This window comes from Vipera berus (genome assembly GCF_964194415.1).
Source record: "Vipera berus genome assembly, chromosome: 3".
NCBI lineage: Eukaryota > Metazoa > Chordata > Lepidosauria > Squamata > Viperidae > Vipera > Vipera berus.
The window spans coordinates 14,711,131-14,728,285 of record NC_138204.1 but is presented as its reverse complement, the minus strand read 5'-3'; the positions used below and the strand labels follow the sequence as shown (position 1 = coordinate 14,728,285).

Genomic DNA, 17,155 nt, shown 5'->3' with positions numbered 1-17,155 from the left:
CATCCTCATTCTTGATGCTTGCATGTATGTATGCCTGTTTGTTTAGTGCCTTCAGATCAGAACTCCTGGTGACTGCCTGGATAAGTCCCTACTATTTTCTCGGTAAGGTTTTCTGATAGTAGTTTGCCATTGCCTCGTTCTTATGGCTGAGAGAAAATGATTGGCCCAAGGTCACTTAGCTGGCCATGCTGAAGGCAGGACTAAAACTCATGGTAACTGGTTTCTTGCCTGATGCTTTAATCACTAAACCAAGCTGTATCAATATGAATCTAGACACCCCCAAGTAAACTGTATGAAATAGTTACATGTGTTATTATTTTACACTTACAATGACAGTCCTTTATTTTCATATGTGATAGAAACACTGTGTTACCACGAGTCCTGACAATGTACTCCTTGATGTGTTTTTTTAACTAACTCAACAAATTTAGGCAATTAGTTACATATTGTACAATTTATGGGACTACACATCATGTTGAGGTATACAAGAATGGACAATTTATTGACCATCCCATTTTGTACCTCCTGCCTCCTTCTAGCTCTTTATGCTATACTAAGTGGCTAGCCAGGATAAAAACTCTGCAAGTCTTCAGAGTTCGTTATATATCCTCCTTTTTTTAAAACAGGAAACTGATACATTCTAATCTAGACATAATCAGGTCCAACTACTGTTATTCCTAATGGACACACAAGTTGTGAATAATGTATAGTATAGTCCTGTGTGCCTCCCACCCCCCATCAGATTGAGAAAAGATATGATAAAACAAGCATGTACTTAATCAGCAGACAACTATCAATCTAATTTTGATACTGCAACTTACTGCCATGCACAAGGTTATGTATTAAGCTCCCGCATGTTCCTAGCCTTTTCTAATCTTGACTGCCAAATTCTGCTTGTCTATAATTCATAGCATCCCTGGATAGATTCCTATCTGCTCCAAGACTGGTTGGAAATGAAATGAATTATAGCTCAAGAAGGGAAGACTTTTAGACACTCCTCCTGTTGCAATCTGCTGCTTTCTATAACTGCAACCAAGGGGAGGGAGTATCACTTCCAAACTAATGGATACATAAATCTGCTATTACTGTAGAGCAGTATTTCTCAACCTCAACATCCTGAAGATGTGTTGAACTTCAGCTCCCAGAATTCCCACAGCCAGCACACTTCAGTTCTGGTAGTTGAAGTCCATACATCTTCCAAGTTGTTTAGGTTGAGAAACACTGTTGTAGAGGGAATGAAGTCGGGCCACTGTAACTAACCATAATAGGAACTGTTTATCCAAAAGACAAATCCAAGAATCTAGTTTTGCAACTACTACTCAGCAAAAATAGGAAAATAAATGGGTGCAATAAAATGGCCGTAAGCTGAAAGGCAGAAATTATTATTTTTTTCTGAATAAAATACAAGCATACTGCTTGGCTTTAAACTGAATTTCATTGATTATAGTATGCTTTAAAACCTCAGTTTCAAAGATCGTATCAGGCAGTGCTTGTTATGGGGGTTCTTTGGAGGAAATAGCTGAGCAATCATTTTCTGATACATTGCACTATATTGTAAATGTGCTCTTTCACAACCCCATCCATTGGATTTGCAAAACCCACTTGTAAAGGTGTTATAAAACCAATCCACATTTTCCCCACCCTCTCAGGAAAGGAATGGCAACTGTCAACATGTTTTAATCGTTAATTGTGGTGACAGATAATTCTCTAAGCTGAAGTCGTCTAACCTGCAGGGAAAGAGTCACCCACGCCGCAAGTCTGGGACTAATTTTGTTCTTTCTGCAATTAAATATGACCTGGTCATTTCATTTTACCTCCTGGTGCAACCTCCAGCAGAAGGACAGGGAAGCATACATTTCCTCTACAGTAAAATGTCTTTCTTAAAGGGTGTTTTAAGAAGCAGAATTTTTAAAGCTTTGCAGCCTGCACCATGCAATGGCCTGGGGCATGTCCAGCTGCTTTTTTTTTTTTTGATCCTCACAAAGTAGGCTTTCTGTAGAACAATGCTACACGGAGTATATAAAATGAAGAACCCTTATAACATCTGTTTCAACTACAGTTGAAATTGTAGTTATAAGAGAATGAATAGCAGTAAGATACGAGGTGGTGAATGAAAATGTATATATCAAAAAACAAACATTCACAGAGTTATAGAATTGGAAGAGGCCATTTAGAATGGGTCCCCAACGCCCAGGCCACGGACCAATACCAGTCCACAGCCTTTTGTAAACCGGGCCACGCAAAAGTTCCATTTTGACTGGAACTATGAGATGATCATGAATAGGACTTGATTTTCCTTTGTGTAGCCCTTCTTTGCCTAGCTAAAAATTTGCAACCTACAGTTCCCATGTCATTTTTTTTTCAAGGTTAAACATCCCCCAGTCTCTCAAGGTAGCATCTGACCAATGCCGTGTATGAGTGAAAGTAGTATTGCCCTTGATTGGGAAGCAACTTTGTCTTCTTTTTTGCAGCCATTATAACACTGCTTACTCATAAAATACAATTTCAAAATCATTTTCAAACATATTGACAAGCTAAACTGAAGAATGCTGAGTTGCATTTTATTATTTTCCTTCTAACTGATCGAGATCATATTGCATTGTGTCATCTAGAGTATCTATCCCATCCAATTTTATATCATCTGCACATTCAATAATGTATCAAGCTCAATATTATTTCTGTGTATCAAAAGGCGTCCATGTTTCACCCCAGGCAAACGGGCTAAAAATAAAAGATGATAGAATCAACATATGTAGAACTACAGATCTCTTTACACACACACACACACACACACACAAACACACACACCTTGCTATAACATTTTCACTTCATTGCAAGACCAAAGCCAAGTATGAATTTTGACTGCAGTACTGAAAATCAGGTTTTTATAAAAACAAAAACCATATTGTAGTGCTGCATTTTTATGTTTTAATGTTGTAAAACCCCCTTGAACGGGGTTTTGTATCCAAAATAAAACTGAAACTATTTGGGCAGATGCAGTGATACAACTGAGGAATAAAGACCACAAGCAACTACATTTGTGTATTTATTCAATTTATATGGCAGCCCATCTCAATTAAGTGACTGGCTGACAACGATTTTAAAAAATAATAAAAACTCAGAAGTATATTTACTTTTTAAATTATTTGCCACCCATCTCACCACAACCAATGCAGCTTGTATGCATAGATTGAGAAATGGCCATACAGTTGCAAGAAAAAGTATGTGAACCCTTTGGGATTACGTGGAGTTTTGCATGAATTGGCCATAAAATGCGCTCTAAACGTCATGTAAGTCACAACAATAGAAAAACACAGTCTGCTTAAAATAATACTACACAAACAGCTGTTGTCATGTTTTAATTGAACATAAGATGGAAACATTCACAGTGCCGGGTGGAAAAAGTATGTGAACCTTTGGACTTAATAACTGGTTGACCCTCTTTTGGCAGCAATAACCTCAACCAAACATTTCCTGTAGTTGCGGATCAGACCTGCACAACGATCTGGAGTAATTTTGGACCACTCCTCTTCACAAAACTGTTTCAGTGTAGCAATATTCTTGGGATGTCTGGTGTGAATCGCTCTCTTAAGGTCATGCCACAGCATTTCAATCGGGTTGAGGTCAGGACTCTGACTGGGCCACTCCAGAAGGCATATTCTGTTCTGTTGAAGCCATTGTTTTGTTGAATTACTTGTATCCTTTGGGTCATTGTCCTGTTGCATCACCCATCCTCTGCGGAGCTTCAGTTGGCGGACAGATGGTCATACGTTTTCCTGCAAAATGTCCGGATAAACTCTGGAATTCATTTTCCCATCAATGACAACAAGCAGCCCCAGACCATGATGCTCCCTCCGCCATGTTTTACAGTGGGGATGACGTTTTGATGTTGGTGTGCTGTGCCTTTTTTTCTCCACACATAGTGTTGTGTGTTTTTCCCAAACAATTCAATTTTGGTTTCATCTGTCCACAGTATATTTTGCCAGTATTGCTTGGAACATCCAGGTGCTCTTTTGCAAACTTCAAACGTACTGCAATATGTTTTTTGGACAGCAATGGCTTCCTCCATGTTGTCCTCCCATGTACTCCATTCTTGTTTAATGTTTTCCTTATTGTAGATGTGTCAACAAAAATGTTAGCATGTGCCAGAGATTTCTGTAGGTCTTTAGCTGACACTCTAGGATTCTTCTTGACCTCATTAAGCAATATGCACTGTGCTCTTGCAGTCATTTTTACAGGACGACCACGCCTAGGGAGAGTAGCAATAGTGCTAAACTTTCTCCATTTGTAGACAGTCTGTCTTACCGTGGACACATGAATATCAAGGCTTCTGGAGATACTTTTGTAACCCTTTCCAGCTTCATGCAAGTCAACAATTCTTGATCGTAGGTCTTCTGAGAGCTCTTTTCTGTGAGGCATGGTTCACATCAGACAGTGCTTCTTGAGACCAGTAAACCCAAAACAGGTGTGTGTTTTTAAAGGGCAGGACAGCTGTCAGCAACACATCCAATATCATCACACTGATGGGAGTCAAGGTTGGCTCACTCCTGGCTCCAATTGGCTCTTGGAGAAGTCATTAGGCTAGGGGTTCACATACTTTTTCCACCCTGCACTGTGAATGTTTACATGTTATGTTCAATTAAAACATGACAACAGCTAATGTTTGTGTAGTATTATTTTAAGCAGACTGTGTTTTTCTATTGTTGTGGCTTACATGACGTTTAGAGCGCATTTTATGGCCAATTCATGCAAAACTCCACGTAATCCCAGAGGGTTCACATACTTTTTCTTGCAACTGTAACTGCTGTTACAGCTGCATACTGTACCAACTGCAGATTCCACATGTTCTTCAAGGGCAGCCTTATGTAGAAAACACTGCAATAGCCCGACTGAAAGGATGCTAAGGCATGACTAACTGAAAACAATCCAACAAAGGGCACAAGTAATATACAACACAAAGCTGTGCAAGGATTCTTTCCTGCTCACAATCCACAATCCATTTCTCTAACAGAGTTCCCCAACATTTTCAGCTTTGTGGGTAGGGGGAGGGGATGGTTCTGCATGCAAATTAAGAGTGATTTTATCCAATAGGTTCCATGCATATTCTTCACAGTGGCCCTGCAAGTAAACTTCTGAGTCAATCCTTCCCTAGAGAGCCTGCATTACCCTGAACAGTGCTTCGGAGTGATTGTGGATGCAATACAGATGCTGGCACTTTGCCTCCCTATCCATCACCACTTAGGCCCCAATAGCATCTCTAGCTGATGCTCAGTCCTGCTTATTCCTCATAGTCTTCCTGTGGCACACTTACCTTCTTTTCAACATCTCCTTCCCTCCCTCTTTCTCCTCAGCAAGCTAAGGGGAATTTAAGATCCACAGGAAAAGAGAGACCACATGGAAACAATCTAGTCCAAAATCCCTCCCTCACGTTCCAGGCAGCAACTAAGTCTTCAGTTGGACCATGCACCAGGCCTTCAGGAAACCCCACATTCGCTCTGTAAACTTGCTGGTTCATCAGTCTCCTTGGGGCAGACCAAGTAAGTCCAACTTCCCTGCAGCACAGGAGTAGAAACAACAGAATTTCAGGGCCAACAGACTTATATCTCTGTAACGAATAAATGATAGCAGTCTCCCTCACCTTCAATCCACACTGCTACTGTTGCAATTGCAGTGCCAAGGGGTTTTAACTGGATTTACCCAGTGTTTCGTTGTAGCTTATTAAAGCCTGTCATGGTCCAAGAATGAGACCAATTGAAAGTCTCCTCCCCTCCCATTCTGGTTAAGGGGAAAAGGCATTATGAGATTGATGACATTTTGGGTTCAAGATATTGTAGGGGAAAGCTGCAATATCAGGTAAGATGGAAAGGATACTCCTTTGCGGAGGCACAATGGGTAACTGCAGATAAAGTTAGAGCCACTAAGCTAATAAATTCCATTCTATACACCGATCGGCCCCAGTGAGGGGGTGGGGTGAGTAGGTATTAAGAATTTTAAGCAATGTCTATATGTCTATATGCTGGTTTTATGCCTTTTCAGATTCATTCTTCTTTGGGGGGGATTGGTGCGTCAAGGAACTTTGGCAGCTATGTGCCTCTGTGTTTCATCTTGCCTTTAGATTAAGGGGTGTGGGGATGTTACTTTCAAGTAGATTAAATGGAGAAATGAAATCTCTTCGATTCAGCTGGAGACCATGAGAGCCTGAAGCCTTGTCAAGGACACCATTTGTAGACAATTTGCAGACAATTCCCATAACCAAGTGAACTTGTTATGTATTATGTAAGATGTTGGGGATTTGGCTGGGAGAATTATTGTTTAAGTCTATGAATTGGTATTAGTTTTTCTTCGACATAACCAAGCTGTGTATTCAATAAACAGTAACCTTTTCGGAAACTAAATGAACCTGGAGTTTTACTTGGATTCACAACCTGGATGTTGACATACTGCTCCAACAAGAAAACCAGGTCTAGAATATGAATTCTGGGTGTGTTGGGACCTTGATGACTTGGGTCAGACTCATGGGTGCGATGATGACCATGAAGTCCTGAGCCACCTCTGACTCTCGCCTCCAAGAAGGAAGCTGAAGTTCCAAACGACTATCAACCTGGCCATTAATATCAAAAACTACTATTAGTAATATTTGTAGATTGCCCTAATCATCAAAGTTCTGGACAGTGAACAATAAAGCAAGAATAAAACAGGAAAAAAATCAGGCTAATAGAAATACAATTTTCTTTTAAAAAAACACAAAAAAACAAGTTTTATTGGTTTTCCAATTTAAAGACTATATATTTAGGAAGCATCATGGTACCTGGGTAATCATCAATTGAATAACAGAGTTTTCAGTACATAGTTCGGGTTACATTGTCATAGCATCCTTCTCTATTTCCCTTAATATTCAATGCAACGTGTTTAAACTAACAAATTTCTAAGAATAGCATGGTCAATTAAAGAAAAAAAATATCAGTCCAGTTTCAATAAAATATATCTGTGTCCTGTTATTAAATTTTACCTAGTTTTGATATTATAGTATTCAAGAAATGCAATTTTCTGATCCACCTCAAAGATAAATGACAATGGTAAATTAGAACCAATGGCACAGCAGAATAACATGGTTTAAACAGACTTGCAAAGGGATAGTATGTTCCATACTTTGGTATTATTTACAGTATAATAATATATAATGATGCAATGGTAATATTGTAAAATTAGTATTATCCTTTTTAAAATATATGTTAAATATAAAGAAAAGTCTCCTACAAACTGAATTTAATTCCTGGTACCTTAATACATCTGTAGAATTTTTTTTATAAAAACAAAGTGGTCTTCCATTAATTTTTAATTTTCAACTTCTTGGAGGAATCCCATCCATGTAACCAAGTTCACCCCTCCTTAGCTTCCAATAAGGCCAACCAAATGGTGATCAACTCATAAATGAAGCAACTCATAATGGTTGGGAATCATCTTTATCCTTTCTTTCTGATGCAAACGAGGAACAAAGTGCATTTACTCTTAAGTCATTGTCCCAACAGTAAATTCAGAGAGACTTTGTGGGATACCATCAACAAATTTTGAGGTTTGAGAACTGGAAGTATAACCCAAACTACTTAATTGGCTCAGAACCCGTTCTCTGCATCTCTTCTGTAAGCACCTACTTCAACTAACCGCCCAAGAAAGCAGAACTCTTGAAACAGGCATTGTCTCAAAAGGATACTTTTATTAGGGGTCAGTGACAGTAGGGAAATCAAGGCAAGATCAGGGGAAAATCCTGCACAAATGGTAATGAATTGTAAAGTTGAAACAATGGAAATGTTGGGACCACCTTGCTTGTTTAGGGAAGAATTTTCTGGGTGTTTTCATGGCTTCAAGGTTCTCATGATCAGTCCATACTTGAAATGATATTTTATTTCCTTCAAGGAAATGCCTCCAAGTGAGCAACGCCCACCGTATGGCATAGGCCTCTTTCTCCCAGGCTGCCCACCTCTTTTCAGTCTCTGACAATTTTCTCAAGGTGTAAGCACAAGGTTGCAATTGTCCATCTTTATTTCTTCAGAGTAAAACTGCTCCCACAACCACATCACTAGCATCAGCCTGAATTACAAAGGGTTGTTCTGGGTCTGGGTGTTTCAAAACCAGCTCCATAGAAAAAAGTCTCTTAAAGTTTCTCAAAAGCCACTTGACATTCTCCTGTCCATTTTAACTGGTTGACTAGGCTTTGGCTTATCTCCCCCCTCTGGTTTTTAACAGGTTCATGTTTGGGAGGGCAATCTGTGCAAAAGATGGGATGAATTGTCTGTAGAAATTTGCAAATTCCAGGAAACTTTGGAACTATTTCCTGGTTTTGGGGGGGTGCCCAGTCTAAGACTTCCCTCACTTTCTCTGGGTCCATGTCCATCCCTTCATTCGATATGCGATAACCCAGGTGATCAATGCAATCTTTGTGGAATTCACATTTTGACAGTTTGGCATACAGTTTGGCAAAGCGTAGTTTTTTCAGTACTGGTCTGACTAGTTCAATATGTTCATCTTTTGTTTCAGTGTAAATAAGGATATCATCCAGGTAAACTAGGACCCCCTGATACAAGTGATCATGTAGAACTTCATTGATCAGTTGCATGAATACTGCAGGGGCCCTCTGTAACCCAAAGGGGAGAACTTTAAATTGGAAGCAACCGAATGGGCAATTGAAGGCAGTTTTCCAGTCATCTCCCTTCTTTGTTCTTATTCTAAAATAAACCTCTCTCAAGCCCAATTTTGAGAAAAATTTTCCTTTCGATGGGGACACTAACATGTCTTTCATTAAAGGCAATGGATACGTTTTCCACACACACAGCGTTGAGGCTTTTATAATCCATGCAGAAACGAAGAGAGCCATCTTTCTTCTCTCTGAATAACACAGGGACTGCTAACCAAGGTCCAGCTGGCTCAATAAACCCCTGCTCTAAGTTCTTTTTGATAAATGTTTCCAGTTCATTCAATTCTCTAGGAGTCATTGAGTACATTTTAGGTTTTGGCAATTTTGCCCCTGGAATGATTTCTATTGCAAAGTCTGTGGGCCAGTGAGGGGAGAGTTCGTCTGCCCTTTGCTCGCTGAAAGCTTCAGCCAAATCCTGGTATTACATTGGGAGGCTTTGCAAGTCTGACTCACTAAGGGCAGAGGCAAAATCACGACGTAATCCACACCTCCCACCATTTCCTTTAGTGATGGTCGGGGCTTCCCCCTGCGGGAATCTGTTACCCTTCCCTCCAGTTGATCATGGGGTTCCACTTCTTTAGCCAAGCCAGTCCCAGAACTGATGGCCACTCCATTCCCAGGGCCACAATAAATGTTAAAATCTCTGTGTGGCCACCCAGGTTGATGGGTGGCAAAACTAGCAGGCACCGTGATGGGGTTCTCAGAGGTCTCTCGGCGGGTAGAGGATCCCCTCTCTTGGCAGGTATCTTACTGTGGCAATCCATGGTGCGATGTCTCTTTTTCCACATTTGAAGCAGGCGGTGCTGCGAGGCAGGCCAGGCAAAGCTCATGCGGTCTCCCCTCGCTTCTCGGTCTGCTGCTTGAAGCTTGGTCTCACCGGGCAATGCAGATGCTTGTGTTGATCAATCTCCACTTCCTCAGCCAACATGCACCAGTCATACAGCCGCCCTGGGGCCCCACAGGCTACACAGGCATTCACAGCACTTCATTGAGTCCATCTTGGAAACAGCTTACCAGGATGTCCTCCGGCCAGCACAGGCGACTGGCCAATTCTCTGAACTCCTCAATATACTCAGTGACTGGTCTCCCTCCTTGCTTTACCGGACTCTTCCGACTCTACTCCCAACTCACAGCTTTCCTTCAGCTGAATCTTAAATTCACTGAGGGTTCTTTTCACATACTCCATCACTGCTTCCATTGCCCCCCCCCCGATTTCGGTTCCTCCTTTTCTCCGTCCTTGTCAGGAGAGGCAGATTCTGAATTTTTCTTCTTTGTTCTTTTCTTCCCTCCGCCTCGAGTAGGAGCGACTTTCGGGGTTTTCTCCTCCCATCCTTCCTTCTTTCTGACCCCAAGTGACCATCTGGCTCGATCTTCTTCACCGGAAGGTCCAGCCTCTTCCAGGTCCCTGTAGAGGCTCTCATTGGCTTTTAGGAAAAGGAGATGTTCAGACCATTTCTCTGCATGGAACTCTTCCATGTAGAGACAGTTTGCATTCCACTCCTCCCCCCCCCCAACCTGTAGGGTAGCAGCTTCTCTGGGTTTAGTACTATGCAGATTTCGCCTTATGTAAGGACCACTTCAACTAACCACTCAAGAAAGCAGAATTCTTAAAACAGAAAGCAAACAGTATAGTTAAAAAAGCAATATTCACTGACCCCTAATAAAAGTATCCTTTTGTGACAACGCCTGTTTCAAGAGTTCTGCTTTCTTGGGTGGTTAGTTGAAGTGGGTCCTTCCATAAGGCGAGATCTGGGGAAAATCCCACGCAATCCCACGGTATAGTTAAGCCAGCAATATTCCTCCTCCCACCACAGTCATAATGTCCATTTGAAACTCAGCCAATCTACAGATGGTATGATGTGCAGGTAAGTGGCACAGTGGGCGAACATCTCAAGGTCTTCTCCAGCTTTCGTTTCTCTGTAACCAAGTTTCCTTTCTCAAGGATAAAGGCAGGAGAGGGAAAGTAGAAAGTGAGTTATCCCAAGCTTTCTCCTCTCCCCAGCAGAATGGCAGGCCAGAAAAGTAGAATATGCAAGGGAATAATAGAATAATAATATGCAAGGGAAAAAACGGAGGTTTTGGGGTCCCGACACCTTCAATGGGGCTTGCCTTCCTCCCCTCCACAAGAATAACCCTCCCTTCCCCATTTCCCCATATTTATTTGAACAAGCCGGCCTGGTCTGATGGGTTCGGGGTTTGGGTTTTAACATGGCTTTTAACTATTGTATTATATCGGGCATAATTATTTAATGTTTTTTTAACTTTTGTACTTTGTATTTTGACATTTATTGCCCTGTACACCGCCCTGAGTCCTTTGGGAGAAGGGCGGTATAAAAATTTAATAAATATAAATATAAATATTTCCGTTGGAGGGTTTTCCTTCATTCCCCAGGAGAGAGCGTCCACCTTTGCCCATCAGGGTCACGCTCTGCAAAACCGACTTTCCACCAATACATCTTTCCCTTTCGGCAGACAAAGCCCACTGCCGTCCCCTGACTGGTTCCAGGGCTCCCTCGCCGGGACTGCGGCGTTTTACAAGCACCTTCCTAATTTCCTCCAGCCTCTTTCCTCCCTCCGGACGCGCCCCCGCCCTACTTGCGCGCCACGATAGCGCAGCGCGCGCTTCAAACCAGCGCAGCGCCTGCGCTCCTCCCCCCCCCCGCGCGCGCGCCACGTTACGCGCAAACCTCCCCCTCCCCCTCCCCCTGACGAAAGAGAAAGCGGCCTTTAAGGCCCCGCCCGGCGGGAAACGTCAGCTTGCAGTCCCCTTTTTGCTCCCCCCCCCCACGCCAAAACCAGGCCCGCCCGTGCTGCAGCGTCCGCCCCGCCTCCTCCTCCTCGCGAGGGTGGGAAGCGTCAGCTTGCGTGCTTGGGCGCGCGCCGGCTCATTCCCTGGCAGTGCCCCAGCCGTCAGCGGGTCCCGCTGTCCGTCGCCCGCGCCTCTTTTCGCCCGCCTGCCTCGTCAGGAGGAGCCGCCGCTGCCTCGGCTTCTTTCTTTCTTTCTTTCTTTCTTTCTTTTTTTTTTGAGGCCGTCCCTGGCGTTTGCTCCGCTTTCCCGCCGGGCCCCGCTTGGTGCTTCAACCGACGCTGAGGAGGAGGAGGAGGAGGAGGAGGAGCGGGAGCCAACATGGCGAAAGCTGAGCAGGTCTTGAGCCTGGAGCCGCAGCACGAGCTCAAATTCAAAGGTAAGGGGGGCGACCTCCGCCTTGGAAGCGCCTTTCTCCCGCTTCCTGCCGCCGGGTTGGAGCCGCTTTGGCTGCTTTGGCTGGCGGCTCCGGAGGTGCGCTCTGCCGCAGCTGCTCTGCCTGGAAGGGCTCGGCTCCAGCGGCAGCCATTTTCCGGGGGCCGCCGCCGCGGGCTCGCTGGAGCAAAACGCCCTTCGCCTGGAGCAGCGTTTCCCAACCTTAGGAACTTGAAGATGCGTGGACTTCAACTCCCAGAATTCCCCAGCCAGCATAGCTGGCTGGGGAATTCTGGGAGTTGAAGTCCACGCATCTTCAAGTTCCTAAGGTTGGGAAACGCTGGCCTGGAGAGCCGGCCGAGCGGTGTCTTGCGTCCTCCCCAGCCAGTCTCCCGCACGGCCCTTCTTTTAGCCGGAGCGCGGACGGGAGGGGGGACCCAGGGATCGGTCGGCGTCTTCGCCTCCTCGGTCCTGGGTGCTGCTTGGGACGGATGGGAGTGGAAGGGGAGAAGCTTCCCGGATCCAACCTGTCGGGGCCGCGGCCCGGGTCCCTGGAGATGGTGGGCGGGGGCGACTTGGAAGGCTGGGACTCACCTCCCCCTTCTTTCGAGGCGAGCTTCCAGACCTCGTTTAAACGTGACCTGAAAGAAAGGTTGGTCCCTCTTTGCGGAACGAGTAAGAGACGCTGCCGATGTCGCCTTTTTTAAGGAGGAAAAAAAAAAGAAAGAACAACAGCCAAAGCGGATTGTGCAACAATTGTGCACATAATCATGTGTTGGCGAGCTACGCCAGTGAGATTTACTCCCAGGCTGGTCCTTAAGTTTCCTTCTGAACGTGTTAAAGGACTTAAAAAATAATAATAATAATAACTCTTGTCTTTGTCGTAGTTGTTCCATTGCTCCTGCGGAATTGATTAGCTTGATTCTGATTAGGTTTCCTTAAGGAAGAGAGCATTAGTTTTAGAAAGAACCCTTTCGGATCAATGTTAGAATCGCAGTATTTTAGGTTTCTCAAAAAACGGATGGAAATCGCTAATCTGATGTCCCCCCAAATTGATTTTTTTAACTGTTGTGTTACTTATGGGTACTTGGTGCAGTCATGTGCATTTTATTCACAAGTCCTACCACAGCAAGTAAAGTGAAATGGGGTGGGTGGGAAGTGTCCCAGTAATTGTGGATTTGGTAGTGAAAAGGAGGTTTGACTAAAAGATAAGAGACATTTGGTTGTGTTTTGTTAGCTTTTAGTCATGCAGCTGTCTAAAATTTTAAGGTATACCTATTAGGTCATGGTAGTAGGTCTGGGCATGCAGAGCTGGATTTATTTACATTTCAGATTTATGTAACTCTCAAATGCATAACATACTGCAACTTTTCTTTCATTTGTGCTGGATGAAATACAGTATTGATGTGACCTAATCCAGCTTTCTGTTTCAACAGCACCAAGCATGTGACTTTGGTTAGCCTACAAGCAGGGATATACCTACTCATTACCAAGCTTCTTGTATACCCAACAATTAGTACAGGTTGAACCTTACTGTCTCAGATATTGAAGATAACTATTAACCATTGTTAGCCTTATCCTCCATGAACTTGATAATGTTCCTACAAAGCTGTCGGGATTGCAGGCCTTGCTGTATCTTGTGGCTTTGAATTCCATTTACAATTTGTGTAACATAGTGTTTCTTGTTATAAACTCCTCCCTGTGTAATTTGGTCCTTCTGGATCTTTTTTCTCCTGTTTATATTTACCATCTTTTGCACAATTTTACATAGTTCTATAATGCCTTCCTTTATTTTTCTTTGAATTCAAACCCTCTTAATAATGTAATTTCTTCCATAAGACATGCGGGTCATTTCTTGCCTTTGGTTTATGTTAGCTTGAATGCAAGAAAACAAACACTCTAAGAATTTGAAGAGTCTTTCAGAGACAATCTCTTAATTTTATATTGAGATTTGTTGTTAGTTGCGCCCTTCAGAAATGAAACATTAACCTCTGCTCCTACAGTGGAATGAGCTGCTTATAAAATTTAATAGTCTTCATTTATTTTTACTAGCGTATTGTTGCAGGTATTTTAATAACAAACTTTAGATGTTTTACAGTGCATACTTTTTAGAGCAACTGAATTGTCTAATGCTTATTCTTTAAACATGTACTTAGAAATAGTACTTTGTTTTTACTAACTCCTTCATATGTTTGCTTACAATACTAGTTTAGCTCTGTTATAGAGAGAGGTTTGTATTTAACTACATTGAATTGTGTTTCAATTATAATTTATTTGTTTAATCATTTGATTTATATAGCCACCCATCTCACATTTACATGAGTTAGCATATCTGAGGAATACTGCTGCTAAGCATAATGGCAGTTAAAAAGTTGATACAGATGGATGATGCTTCTTCATTCAGTTTTTTTTTATGGATGAATACGCATCCCTGTGCTCAGAATAAATACATGAGATTCAAAATCAATACTGAAATTTTAGAATACCTTGTATACATAATAGAGGAGTCTTTCATCTGAAGAAATCAAGATGCAATCAACTCTGCCCAGGCACACCCTAAAATCTTGGCTTGCATGACAACATCCATGAGTTAACGGCCATTAGTATGAACTTCTATTAGGACTTGATGTGATTTAGCAACATCTGAAGAGTTTCAGCCCTGTGTAATTGTCAATCATTTGAGCATTTTTAACTTGTATATATAAACATTTACTGGCATCAAGCTCCCTTCGTCCTGTGCACTCCCACAGGGAGGGTCTTCTCAGGGTACCGGCGGATAATAGCCAGGGGGAGGGCCTTCTCTGTGGGTGCTCCTGCCCTTTGGAATCAGCTGCCTGTAGAGCTTAGGACTGCCCCTGACCTTCATTCATTCCGCCGGGACCTGAAGACCTGGCTCTTTGAGCTCTCTGGCCTGGTCTGAGCATATTAATTGGGATTTTAACTGTTTTTTAACTGGGGTTTTATTGCAAGGTCTATATAATCTTTTTAATTGATTTTAAGTTTTGTAATTGTATTGTTTTTTTAAAAAAACCTTGTGAACTGCCCTGAGTCCTACGGGAGAAGGGCGGTATATAAATTGAATAAATAAATAAATAAATTTCTTATATTACAATAGTTAATATTGTTGCTAATTTAAGGTCTAGGTTAGGCTATTGTATATAATTTAAAGTGATTCTCTGCTGTCAGGAAATCTCAGAACCATAGTTATAATATAATAAAGCCTATTTTACAAATGAGTTACAGCACAAAGGACATCAAAGGTCAGGCTCCAGATTGTAAAGCATTTGTACAGTAAGGAGCTCTATCAGGATGTAGGGACAACTGACCTCATAGCTTTACAATCATGAGTTGTCCTCCAGCAAGCTTTAAACTGGAGGCTGGAATTACTTTGCCCTGATTCATCTGGTGCTTGTTAAGTCTGATCTGGCTGAAGGCCATCCAGATGTATTATGTTAACCTTCTCAGCTGGTGCTTGGTAATCCTAACCAGGCAGGCTTAGACAGAAGTTCAGAATTACTGCTGAGTAGACCTTTATTCCCAAAGTATCATCTTGCAAACAAACAGTTCATTGCGTTTCTGGCTTCTGATATTTGATCCAGTGGCAGAATGACCATGATAGTGGGACTCAATCGGTTATAGAAATTATTGAGCCTAACTCTGGGCTTGTCCTGTTGCCTGGGTTAAGTGGCACAGAAAGCTTATTTTGAACATGTAGTGGCCCTCCTTCTCATTTTTCTCTTCTAGAAATGTCCTCACATAAGGATACAACATATGGCAGTTCAGGCAGTTAATGGCATGTATTTCATACAAAGTACTAAAGGTAGAATTAAGACTTTTGGAAATACTGGGTGGGGAATGTGTGACATTCTTACCTGTGGGCAACTGAACCATAATTTGTCCAATTTTATGAGTTCTCATGACACATCGAAATAGAAACAGATGTATCTAGGCTGAACTTATTCCACAAGTTAGAATGCAGTTGGCTTGCTTCTTGATAGGTGAGGTTTGTTTCCTAAATGAGGAACTTTGCTGTTGTCTTTATTAAATTTCATTCTGTTCCTTTTAAAATATTTCTTTAACCTATCAAGATAATTCTGAATTTTATTTCTGTTAGGAAATTATTCTGCTTAATGCTATGTTACCTGCAAATTTCATAAGTATTTTATCAACTTCTTTATTCAAAACATTAAAATACTAATAGTAAAAGTTCTGTTTTCCCTCAGTTGAGACTAGCATTTTGTCATAATTGAATGACCACTATGCTATCTCCTTTCATTTTTGTTTCGAACATATCTAAAGGAACCATTTTTGTTGTTTTTAATGTTTTCTACTTTCACCTCATTCTGAACTTTTATCTTTTCTGACACAGTTCTAGGCTATTGGTGTATAGTTTACCTTGGTGACCTGGGCCTCCTACCATTCTTATATTGTATGTGTTCTTTTTCACTTTCAAATTAAAGCACTGTGATGTGAGTTGCAGTTAAAAATAACTGCAGAACTGTTGTCCTCAGAACAACAACATGAAGACATGATTTTGCATATCATTGCCCCTTTATAATATCCTTTTCTTCCTTTTCAACTTACAATATAGAAACACATATTTTGAAGAAGTTCTTGCAGATTTAAATTATTTAAAAGAAACAGACTTAATAAAAATGGGGTTACACTATATAGAAAAATACCTATATCTCTACAGAAATACAGAACGATGATGAAAAACATCTTGAATGCATTTGGATCAATATAAAAGGGGAAAAGAATGACATTGCCATAGGTGTATACTACAAGCCACCCAATCAAACAGGAAATGTGTGAACCTTTTGCTAGTCAGTTAATTAAGATATGTAGGAAGCACACCACAATATTAATAGGGTATTTTAACTAGCCTGACATCAACTGGGAGACAAACTTTGTACCTAGTAGAAAATCAAACAGATGCCTCACAAATCTAACAGAAAACTTTGTCTCCCAAAAGGTAGAGAAGTGAACTAGAGGTCAGCCATACTGCACATAATTCTCAGTAACAGAGATTAAATGATAGAAGGCGTTGAAGTAACAGAAACCTTGGGGTGGGAGCAACCATGCAGTATTGGAATTCAATATTATGCAAGCTCAAGCAATAAAACAAAGTCAAACTAGAATCTGGGACTTCAAGAGAGCTGATTTCAATAAACTTACGAGGACAATTCAGAAATGACAGAAACTCGCAGATACAGAACTTTTATTGTACACATTAGAAAACTACAACATTACATTTTGACATAATCACCATTCAAATTGAC

General features: G+C 41.7%; 2 protein-coding genes across 4 annotated transcripts in view; both read left to right on the top strand.

Annotated features, from left to right (window-relative positions):
- The window catches only part of RAB22A (RAB22A, member RAS oncogene family), a 50,242-nt gene extending 38,870 nt beyond the window's left edge, over positions 1-11,372 (top strand). The window contains exons 8-10 of one of the 3 annotated variants that reach the window (XR_014026206.1): positions 47-102; positions 5,352-5,537; positions 6,037-11,372. Coding sequence is in view for 1 of the 3 variants with exons in the window: in XM_081326035.1 (XP_081182161.1) it covers positions 47-72 (26 nt within the window). In the remaining 2 variants the exon portion in view is untranslated. Of the gene's footprint in view, positions 1-46; positions 103-5,351; positions 5,758-6,036 lie in introns of those variants that run through there. The other 2 variants (XR_014026205.1, XM_081326035.1) reach the window with 2 other exon arrangements.
- A 52-nt stretch (positions 11,373-11,424) lies between these two features.
- The window catches only part of VAPB (VAMP associated protein B and C), a 55,952-nt gene continuing 50,221 nt past the window's right edge, over positions 11,425-17,155 (top strand). Inside the window, exon 1 of the mRNA XM_081323118.1 lies at positions 11,425-11,877. Coding sequence (XP_081179244.1) covers positions 11,820-11,877 — 58 coding nt within the window. The 5' untranslated portion in view covers positions 11,425-11,819. The remainder of the gene's footprint in view (positions 11,878-17,155) is intronic.